Source organism: Agrilus planipennis, unplaced genomic scaffold, assembly GCF_000699045.2.
Source record: "Agrilus planipennis isolate EAB-ADULT unplaced genomic scaffold, Apla_2.0 scaffold196, whole genome shotgun sequence".
In the NCBI taxonomy this organism is placed as follows: domain Eukaryota; kingdom Metazoa; phylum Arthropoda; class Insecta; order Coleoptera; family Buprestidae; genus Agrilus; species Agrilus planipennis.
Window position 1 is genome coordinate 371,751 of NW_020439032.1, and position 10,899 is coordinate 382,649.

Below are 10,899 nucleotides of genomic sequence, written 5' to 3' on the forward strand. Positions count from 1 at the left end.
TTTTCCAGAGATAAAAAAGATATTTTATTGTATTATTAATAGTCATAAAATTTGTTTTTTACTTTAATACTACAATAAAATTACGATTTTTTCTTCCTTGGCAGTATGAAACCTAAAAATTGATAAATAAACGATTATTTGAATACATATTTTGATTCAATTTATATAACAATACAGTTATTAATGTTTTGATTAATAAACAAATTGGGCTTTCAAACAGTTTTTATTTACAAATATCAGTTCTGCGATACAACCTTCTATTTCAACACTACAATTTTTAATTTACACTCTGATTTGTAAAGAGATAAAAGTGTTTTCTTATTTACGATATCAAGAACTATTTAAAAAGGTGCCTCAATTTAGTGGCAGTGAAATTGTACCGTAAAATATACGAGATTTTTAAAATTACGTCAAAATATTTCCTTATCATCTATTTTATGAGATAAGTTCATAAATAAATAGAAATGCATAATGTAGTTCACGATTCTACATCACTTTAATAAACTGTCTGTGGTGTGATTTCTTATATGGTATTTATAATACGTTTCATTCCCCCTTCTTTTATAATAAATACTGAAAAGGAGTACCAGAAATTTTGACTGCGTTTTTTGGATTAATATAATTATAAGAACTTTCCTGATGTAGAACTTTGAGCTAGTCTTTACAATAGCAGCCTGGACATAAAATAAAATTAAATATACCTATATACAAAATTTAAAAGATGGCATGCTGACGTTTTTGACAATAATTTAAAAAACGATAGCTTTTATAAATAGTAAAAACAGTATCATTATTATTATCACATAAAGTAACAGCAAAAGATACAGCTTAAAAGTTTTCACAACATTTATATCTTAAACACTTCTTTTTTATCAATTTCAAGCCATATATACAACACACACGTATTAGTAATAAGCTACAATTAAATATCATAATTATAATATCTAATGAGACTAAAATGACGAGTAACAGTAATGTAAAATTTACAGCGCGCCCACAAATTAAAAGTTAAAACCTCAACAATTCTTTTTTATGTCTTGAAATATAAGATGTCTTAAGGTCTTTCATATGGATTTCAAAAAAAAAAACACAAATGTGTTATTATGTTACCAAGTCTTCTGTAGACTAATTAACCATATTGATCATACATATGGCATTGTATTAATTAATAAAAAGATAAATTACACAACGTATCTAACGTACAGTTTTATTAAACCTCTACATTTCATTCATGACGAAAGACTTAATAATTTTAGTAAGAGTGAATAAGTCTGAAAATAGAAAAATTTAGAGCAATTTAGCATAGGAACATGAACTTCGGCTGCAAAAGCCTTCATATAATATTTTATGAGAAATATTACATGCATTGGTTTGATGTAACTTTTTCCGACTCTTCGTAAAATTATTTTAGAGGCATAATAAATATTTTAGGTAAATTTTACAGATCTTTCTTTGTTACAAATATAATACTTATAGAAAATATTTTTGTAAAATTATCGAAAAAGGAAGAGATCAATAAATATGGATATAAGTCTTTAAACAGCAAACTTATTACCAAAGATGAAATAAGTAATGAAATTATCACAATTACTAAATCATCATCAAATTATCAGTGCAAGTAAATTTGATATAAGAATAATTTATACGTTAACGAAAATTTTATAATTTATTGTACCTGAATTATCCTTTGTATAGAATTCGAAATGGAATAAATTTTACACATATTACCATCTAAAACCGTTTACTTAACATTAAATACTTTGGAATGAGCCATTATTTGAGTATTTAAAATAATAAATGCAATGCCTTTCAAAAAAAAAATTGTAAACCTAAAAAAAATGGTTAACATTAACAATTACAGATTGAAATTATGAAGATGAAGGCGAATTATTAAACAACCAAAAACGAAAAACACATTGGCTTGCAAGATTATGATAAATTTTACTCTTCTGGTAATGAAATGCCTAATCTTTGCAGATCTTTGAGAGGAGCCAAAGGTCTTCTCGGCCACGTCTTAAAAATCGTCAAAGCTACCGACCGATTTTGTATTTTTTCTAACTCAACAACATATGGATATATTCTTTGCTCAATCCATTCTAAAACGGTGTAATTATCAAAAACGTCTCTCAAAATGTCTTGCGAGGATCTCATGAGAGACAAAAACCCGTGATAAATTCTAGGTAATTCTGAAGTCAACTCTTCAATTCTTAAAGGCGAGCTAAAATTATGCCTTACATTGTACATGGTTAACCAAGCCTTATTTTGATGAATGGATTTTATAAATTCATTTGCTTCTTCCTCAGAATTATGCAGACGGTAAGTCAAACGAAAAACGGGACTCCCTGGGAACATGCAACGTCCCACTTTGTCCCAAAGGTACGGGTCATCAAACAGATTTATAAACGGCACCGGTCTAGACGAGCTCGTGTGTTCTGGGCAACTCAACGCTGACAAAAAGGGTCCTCTAAGAGACGAATTAAAATGACCGTGTGTCACAGCGAGCAAAGAAAGGGCCAAAGAAGGAACACTCGCTGGTAACAATTCACATAAGATGGCAAAATGGTCATAACGTTGCCATCCAGTCAAAACAATTCCCGAAAGTCCCCTTTTAAAACTTCTCGCTTGTTGGGACATTACATAAAGCCACTGTAGATTATTTTCGAGGTGTCTTTTAGCGTTTGGGATGTACAAGGTTTCACCGAAAGCACCTTTAAAAGCAGAGGCGGTCCAAGCTGTTTGAAAAACTGCAGCGTATTTGTCCCAAGTCGGAGATTGTACGAATCGGTAAATGTCTTCCGCATAAACCCAAACCATGGGTTCAACGTGGTCTCCTAAAGAGATCTCTTGCATGCTTTGTTGACTTATATGTCTTAACATATCATCCCAAATTATCAACCGAAGACTAGGGAACTTTTCGTGAATAATAGCGGCGACATTGCGAACGTGACGCAAAAATAAGTTCTCACGCAGTTCTAATCTGCAAATCTCACACTCGCCCATATGGTACACCTCATCGCAGCCTATGTGGAGATACTTTGCTTTCGGATGAAGGGCCATGACCTTTAAAACATCATTACTGTGTTCATCACTTTATACTAATAGAAATATTTTCATTATATTATAGGATATGTCTTTATGCATAAAATTAACAGTTTTTTAAGTATTGGTTAAAGATACCTGTTGAATAATTTGCTTAATAAGTTCAAGTGATCCGTTTCTACTAGGACAAAGTGCTTGAGGACTATTGGAGACCTCTCTTAATTTACTCCAATCTGAATATTTTAATGCAAATTCCATGTGGCCAAATGTTTGTACCAAAGGAATAACATCCAATTTGGATTCTTCTGCACTTTTAAGTAGCTCTGATAAGTCCTCTTCACTATAACAATTTTTAGCTGACAAATGTTTCAGTGCTCCTTTAAATGGAAACATGTCTTCGTACTCTAAATAACCAAATAAATAAATTCATATCATCGTAAAGTTCTTATTATAAACAGTTGTATAGGTATTCTCACACAAAGTGGATGTTTTTGAAATTTAACAAGAACATTATTAGAGAATAACTATTATATAAAAAAATTGGTCAGTGCATACCTAATAAAATACCTGTTGCACCCAATGTCTTAATAATAGGAAATATTTTTTTAAGATAATTTATTTTTGGAGGAGCCCCTTTAAGATCAAAATGCACAATTCGCTGTTGGGGTATATAAAGATTATTGTAATCAATATTAACAAGAGGGATTCCCAGCTGCTTTTCAATGTTTGGTATAATTTTTAAATCCTTTAATGAGTTTTCATTATTGGCTGCAGTAAACAGTATCGATTTTAGATTGTTGTCAACAAATTTTACATTGGTTGCATCAACTGCATCTAAAGCTAACATTTCTGGAAGTTGTTCTCCATTCTTTTGCCTGTATTTTTCCTTTTCCTTGTGTCTCATATTAGAATACTGGAGTCCAAATATCAATAGAATTAACAATCCAGTTGCTACTAATATTGTAGTTTTTCTACGCCAAATTGTTGCACCTAAATGTTGTATATAAGTCATGGTTGATGCCTTCTTACTGTTGCAACATTTGTAATTATTTCTTAGTTCAATTTCTTCTCAGAGCAAGCTTTGTGTTATTGAAGGACCTTTATTAGTAGAATTTCATTGCATTTCTATGCAGTATTGTAAATATCAAACTTTGATAGACAATTGTAATATGAATATCTTACTACTGTTGTCCCAAGCTGCAATTTATAGGCATCAATCTAACTTTTAATGCAATTATGTTTATTATGCACAAATTATGCAAGTGCACTGACCCCTTGCATCTTAGTTGTTTTCTTCTTCAACTACAATCCACAAAATCAATTGCGTGACGTTTTAATTTGTTATTTACATTTATTACTAGTTTATTTTTTTCTTATTGGGCTATTTTAAACCAATTTATGTTAAATATTTACGATTTTAAAGGTTAACTTTTACCGATACTGTATTTACAACTTAGTTCAAAAAATGTCACCTTTTAAATAATAATTAAAATCATCCCTTTTTCATTAATCTTTATAAATATTTACAAACTTTAGAGGCACAGAATTTTAAATTTTCTTTGTTTTGTATTTTCGAATTTGTTTACTAATAATAAACCACAATCTTTCTCACAATCATTCAATTACGTGTAGGCAGCCAAGTTAACACGAAAGGAAATATAGTTGCCAATATTATTCCCCTTTTTAATTTGTCTTTATATAAATGATTATCTATAATAATATTTAGTTTATTCTGATCGACAAAAACTTAAATAAGTAAAGTATTTTACATTGAAAAGACCAATGAATAACAAAAAAAAGCAAAATATTACTTTATTCTACTTTATTGTTTGGCTAAAAGGAGTTTAATTAATTTGTTTAAGCAAAGCTCGTAAAAAATTGGTAACATTTTCAAAATTTAAATTTCTTTTTGATAGGTATTAAGTAATTTAAAAAAAATATTTTTTTTTTCGGTTTCCATGACAACATTCACCCCAATTTAATTCACGAAAAGGTGGCTCAAGTAAACTTATGAAAAAACGACCAATCACGTTACAACTACTATTTTCTGATTTTGAATAGTTAAGAACCAAAGGCAAGCGACAATATAAACGAATTCTAATTACTCATGTCCATTACAGAGTACATTAATTTCTTTTGAAAAGAAAAAGGAATGTGAATAAAAGATGCACCTTTCTCTATCTATCAGGTTCATGTTTTGATTCGACGTTTCTTATCTTGTTCGACAATCGAAGTATCTTTTCCAGCATGCGCTCGGAGCTGCACCAGCCAGTTATGAGTCAGACGTCAAAGTGAGCAGGCGTGTTTATCATAAATTATGCCTAGTTGACATTCTCTCAACAAAAATCAGCTGGTTTTTGTCAGTTTTACCGTAATTCTTCGTCGAAATACTTATTCGGGTAATAACACGTTTCGATAATCACTTCCAACAATGAACTACACAAAACAACCGCTGCTCAAAGAACAACCGTTACCTGTGAAAATTTTTAAACGGAAAAGGGTAAAAGTCGAAAAAGATAAAAAGTGCAAAATAAAATGTGTGCTCGTAGGGGATAAAGCTGTTGGAAAAACGTCACTTGCTGTTTCTTATAGTAACGACACTTTTCCCAGTGAATATGTGCCAACAGCTTACGATAATTACAACGGTAAGTGAACTTTTACAAAACATACTCAGGTAGTAGGTACCTATCTAAAGGTACCTTGGGACCTACTTCGGGCTACGATGTATTTATTATATTGTAGACATAAATCCGTATACCAGCGTGGATACCTTTATATCTATATAGGTAGATCCTACAGGTGTTTTTACCTTTCAACAAATACTATTTTAGTCATACTTTTATATCTATAACTATAATAAGTGGGATAATTAAAAATTGCAATTGCTAATGTTTTAATAAAGGAAACAAAAGCCAAGTCCATGTCATTTATTAATGTTACATTTCCTATTTGAATTTAATTTAAATTAATAGTTATTTGTGTGAACGAATACAATAACTTTTAGTTGTTTTAAAATAACGTCATCACCAATAAAAATTTGTTAAATTTGGTTATTTTATGATTTATAATTTATGTAAGTGTTTAAGTACCTCATATACATACCTATTTGATTTATTCAGAATAAATTGCGATTTGTGAGTAATCAGGAAATTAACAATATTTACTTCATGTTGTTGTTTAAACTTATTACAAATTGCAACATATTCACAGGTAGTCTCTATTCAATGAATAGAAGTCTTATTAGCAACACTATTATCTTAATTTTCAAGAAATAGACGTACGTATTATATTGTACGTAATCATCAAGGTAATTGAAAGATTAATATAATTTCGTCACATCTAAAGTAGACCTGTCATTATAAACTCATTTTACTGACGAATAATATTAGAAAGTGAAAATGTCCATTGAAGCACCAGTGACTTTGTCCACTTCACATACAGGGTGTTTGCTACTTCGACTTGAGCATTTTTATTCAATTATTCGCGATTCAAAAATTCTGGTGACCATTATCCCTCCAGTTATTGTTTATGTGTTTAGTAGAATTTAGGTTGTTATAATAAATTTTATTGTTGTTTTTATATCCACTTCCCATTTTGCTTACCTTGTGCACTTGATATTTTCTTGCATCGTGTAATACAATACTTAAAATAATACTTATAAGTAGTGGCGCCAATGCAATATTTTATATGATGTGTACGTACATGTATGTTATAACATACACCTTTACTTTTATTTGCCTTTACTATATATGTACTTGTACATGTCCATTGTACCTGTATGACTCGCCTTATTATTGAACTTTGAAGTCCTTGCTTTACTTGTAAACATTCATAAATGCGATAATTTATGACAAAACGAACAATAAATGCACTAATTTTATTTCTTTTTTCTACTTTCATTGCTTCATTTATATTTCATTGATTGACCATAAACCTGATGGTTATTCGATTAAAAATTCCAGATATAGGTAACTGGTTTTACCAATTTCCATTTCTAGTTTTATATGTAGTAAACTATAAAATTAGGAATACTATTTAATTTAATAAAAGCGATAATTAATGTTTAATTGATAGTATTCTTTATCTGGATAAAGCAAAAAACTGGAAGCCTAACATTAAACATAGGATGATTAAAACTTTATTATCGTTGACTAACCATTAAAATCTATAACATTTGTTCAATAAAATGTATAAAGATCGTGGGACACCCTGTAGCTAGTAGCTATTCGAATTGTATAATTTTAATTAACTTTTTGAAGTTATTATTTCTTGCGGTTTTGTAGCAATCAGAGTGTGTCATTCTTTGAGAGTTACGAATTAAAATCTAAACTGAATTTCGCATGGGTTTGCTAATTGCTTTGTTTTTCTTGTAAAATTACTTTCAAATTGTTACCGTTTCTTCGATATGTAGACGTCTTTTTGTTGCTATCCTAGAATGTAATTTTGCCTTGCTCCAAAACTGATAAAAACTAAAATATTTGTAATTTTGAGATTTACTTTTGAGAATTATTGTAAACTAGTCTCTTACGTACGGTACGGATGGCAATAATTCAATATTTAATCTAATTAAGTTTTAAATTATTAATTTGAAAGTTGACGAAACATTCGTAGTACTTTTTTTTACTAAAATTGACAGTATGCAGGAGAGATTCTAAAACAGCAAAAACAGCACCAATTTTATTTATACGTATATTGGTTAGTTTATGATACTAACAGAAAAATATTTTACCCTTTCCTAAAAATACGAGTGGACGCATGACCGATGTGACCTCTTATGCACTGTAATTGCACAGATATAAATAATTTATCGATGTATTGCCTTAATTGTGACACTAAAAAAGGAGTTGTTTATTGATAATTTTTGTTTGTTGAGATAAACAATTACAGTTGACAACTGTCGCTGGAAACAATTATTTTTAATAATATTTAAAATTATCATTTATTTTTGTTGTCTGCTAACAATTTTTGAGATATAATACGAGCGTATTACTCTAGAATTAAAGTAACAATAATAATGGATCTGTGCATTTTTCGATTAATCGAAAGTTTTCATTAGCCCCAAGGCAAATGACCGATAAATGATTTTAATTACGAAAACGTGAACTGTATGACTGCAATTGACCTTTAATGGTAGATTGACTCGCTATTTCCAATCATGTTATTAATGGGCTTTACAATAGGTACCTCAAGACTGAAGACTAACAATAGGAATGAAATTTATCAAACAATTAATTTGCTCATTATTGAATAAATAATTTAATAGTACATAATAATGTATAAGACACACAGGATTGTAATCTATTATCGCTTTCATTAAAAAGTCATTATTTTGTCTTATATCTTGTATCACATCCGCATGTTGCGGATGCAGATGTGGAAGCTGTAAAAAAACAGTAAATGTGACTTCCGATTGGTAAATACAACGTTATTTTTTGTTTTATTTACTAAATTATCGTTATTGTTTTACTTGAAACTTGACAGTTTTATGTTTTTCAATTTTATTGTAAAAAAAGTGTATTGTTGTCTGTTATATTATGAGAAATTTTTCCAAATCGGTGGATATAAAGTAATTAAAAAAAAAANATCTGTGCATTTTTCGATTAATCGAAAGTTTTCATTAGCCCCAAGGCAAATGACCGATAAATGATTTTAATTACGAAAACGTGAACTGTATGACTGCAATTGACCTTTAATGGTAGATTGACTCGCTATTTCCAATCATGTTATTAATGGGCTTTACAATAGGTACCTCAAGACTGAAGACTAACAATAGGAATGAAATTTATCAAACAATTAATTTGCTCATTATTGAATAAATAATTTAATAGTACATAATAATGTATAAGACACACATGTAATCTATTATCGCTTTTATTAAAAAGTCATTATTTTGTCTTATATCTTGTATCACATCCGCATGTTGCGGATGCAGATGTGGAAGCTGTAAAAAAACAGTAAATGTGACTTCCGATTGGTAAATACAACGTTATTTTTTGTTTTATTTACTAAATTATCGTTATTGTTTTACTTGAAACTTGACAGTTTTATCTTTTTCAATTTTATTGTAAAAAAAGTGTATTGTTGTCTGTTATATTATGAGAAATTTTTCCAAATCGGTGGATATAAAGTAATTAAAAAAAAAAGGAATCAGGTGATACAAAATTAAGGCGCCTAATAAAAGGATTAGCGATTGTTGCATTTATTTCAAGCGTGGTGATAACAGACTTTTAACACATCCGCGGATTTACAAGGATAGTGGTTCATTTAATTACTATAAAAACGATAAATGGATTACGATATCGACAACAGAATAACTGGAAAGGTGTGTCAAAACAGGTCTGTTGTAAACTTGATTTGGAATTGTAATTACGTTTATTAGTGGCGCATCTGACAAACAAACGCTTAATTATTGTTTATAAACAATAAATTAGATATCCAGTTTTTGTTAATAGTCCTAATAAATACCACCAAAAACTTTTTTTAGGAAGAATAACTCATCTTATAGGTACATTAAAGTGAAATAATTTTTCAATTAATTTTTAGTACTACAGATAATCTCAAATTAATAAATAAAAACTGTTACCGCTGTCACGCCCTCGCCGGGAATCGAACCCGAAATGTTTGCAGAGAAAGTTTCTAAAATTAATCTGTATTAATTAGACACTCTGTATATATAGGGACATGTCGAACAGGAATGTCAAACTTTTAAAAACTGTGAAAGTACAACAACTGTTGAATATTACTTTCTATTTTAGCGCCTGCCTAGAAGATTCTTTTTATTGCAAGCAAGTACTTAAGTTGTGGAGATATCGTCACACAAAGCAGGTGCTAAAAGTTTTTTTAAAACGATTTCATAATCCTATGGGCAAAATAAGGCAACAGGATGCTTGCGGTTTTTCATACAATAAAGCGAAAAACAAGAAATAAATAGAAGCTGCTGAATGACTTGTAATAAAACGCATTAGTTTGCACCTAACGTATACTTTGTCTGCTGGCTGGTCTTCTGGACGTAATTCATAATGAACGAGGAGTATTGTATGATATACCATCCATTGTATGTGCCCATTTCTTGCATTTTTAATGAGCGTTAAGTGCGTAAGCAAAAGTACACACCTGCGCGAAAGTCTGTAAGGAATTTCATATAGTTTTTGCAACTTCAAACTATACCATCATGTTGTTAGAACTACGTTGTTCGGGCTTATACAAACATCAGATCATCCCTTGGTTTTTCTCTTTTAGTTACTGGTTCCCCTCAAACATCTGAAATCGGTATAAATAAGTTTGCCTGAATGAATTTCGGTATGAATTTTGGAAGTTTCTGTAATTGAGGATAGCGAAAGCTCAATTTTCAAATCAAATTTTCTATTTTACGTATTAGATACATTCGTATTAGGTGCAGTTTTGATTTTTCTTCCGGTACGTTCGTGGAAATTTCGGGATCCCTGACATTCCGAGACATTTCCGGTGGGTCCGGCAATAAATTTGGGTAGCACATTATGTTGAGACAATAAAAATATCTAAAGTATTCTGATTTAATTAGCAGCTTTAGATTAAGTGTAGCATAATTTTTGACGAAGTTTTCTAATGTCGTTTAATGTTTGATTCACAAGCCATTTCACTTAAAAAAAATCTGAAGTGACCACACGATTTACAGCAATAATACGCTATGGATTTTTGAGATCACAAAGGTTTAGTTTCTTTCTGGCATACGGTGGTCTAGCATAATTTGAAAAGCTTGTCCAAATTATGTGAGGTTTCTGGTATGCGATGCTCTATTGTAGTAATTATAAAACAATATTTGGTGTGGTTAGATAAAGGAATAATTCTCAAAATCTTTACACTATACAATGCAATATTTTA

The 10,899-nt window shown here is 30.0% G+C and overlaps 2 protein-coding genes across 4 annotated transcripts in view; one reads left to right on the top strand and one right to left on the bottom strand.

Annotated features, from left to right (window-relative positions):
* Positions 1 to 204: 204 nt before the first annotated feature.
* Positions 205 to 10,899, bottom strand: part of LOC108738429 (hexosaminidase D-like) — a 76,456-nt gene continuing 65,761 nt past the window's right edge. Inside the window, exons 1-4 of one of the 3 annotated variants that reach the window (XM_018471835.2) lie at positions 4,312 to 4,654; positions 3,595 to 4,223; positions 3,178 to 3,443; positions 205 to 3,060 (exon numbers count right to left, since the gene is read on the bottom strand). In XM_018471835.2, coding sequence (XP_018327337.1) covers positions 1,942 to 3,060; positions 3,178 to 3,443; positions 3,595 to 4,051 — 1,842 coding nt within the window. In that variant the 5' untranslated portion in view covers positions 4,052 to 4,223; positions 4,312 to 4,654 and the 3' untranslated portion in view covers positions 205 to 1,941. Of the gene's footprint in view, positions 3,061 to 3,177; positions 3,444 to 3,594; positions 4,655 to 10,899 lie in introns of those variants that run through there. The other 2 variants (XM_025976588.1, XM_025976589.1) reach the window with 2 other exon arrangements.
* LOC108738422 (cell division control protein 42 homolog) overlaps positions 5,290 to 10,899 on the top strand; it is a 49,948-nt gene continuing 44,338 nt past the window's right edge. Inside the window, exon 1 of the mRNA XM_018471827.2 lies at positions 5,290 to 5,684. Coding sequence (XP_018327329.1) covers positions 5,471 to 5,684 — 214 coding nt within the window. The 5' untranslated portion in view covers positions 5,290 to 5,470. The remainder of the gene's footprint in view (positions 5,685 to 10,899) is intronic.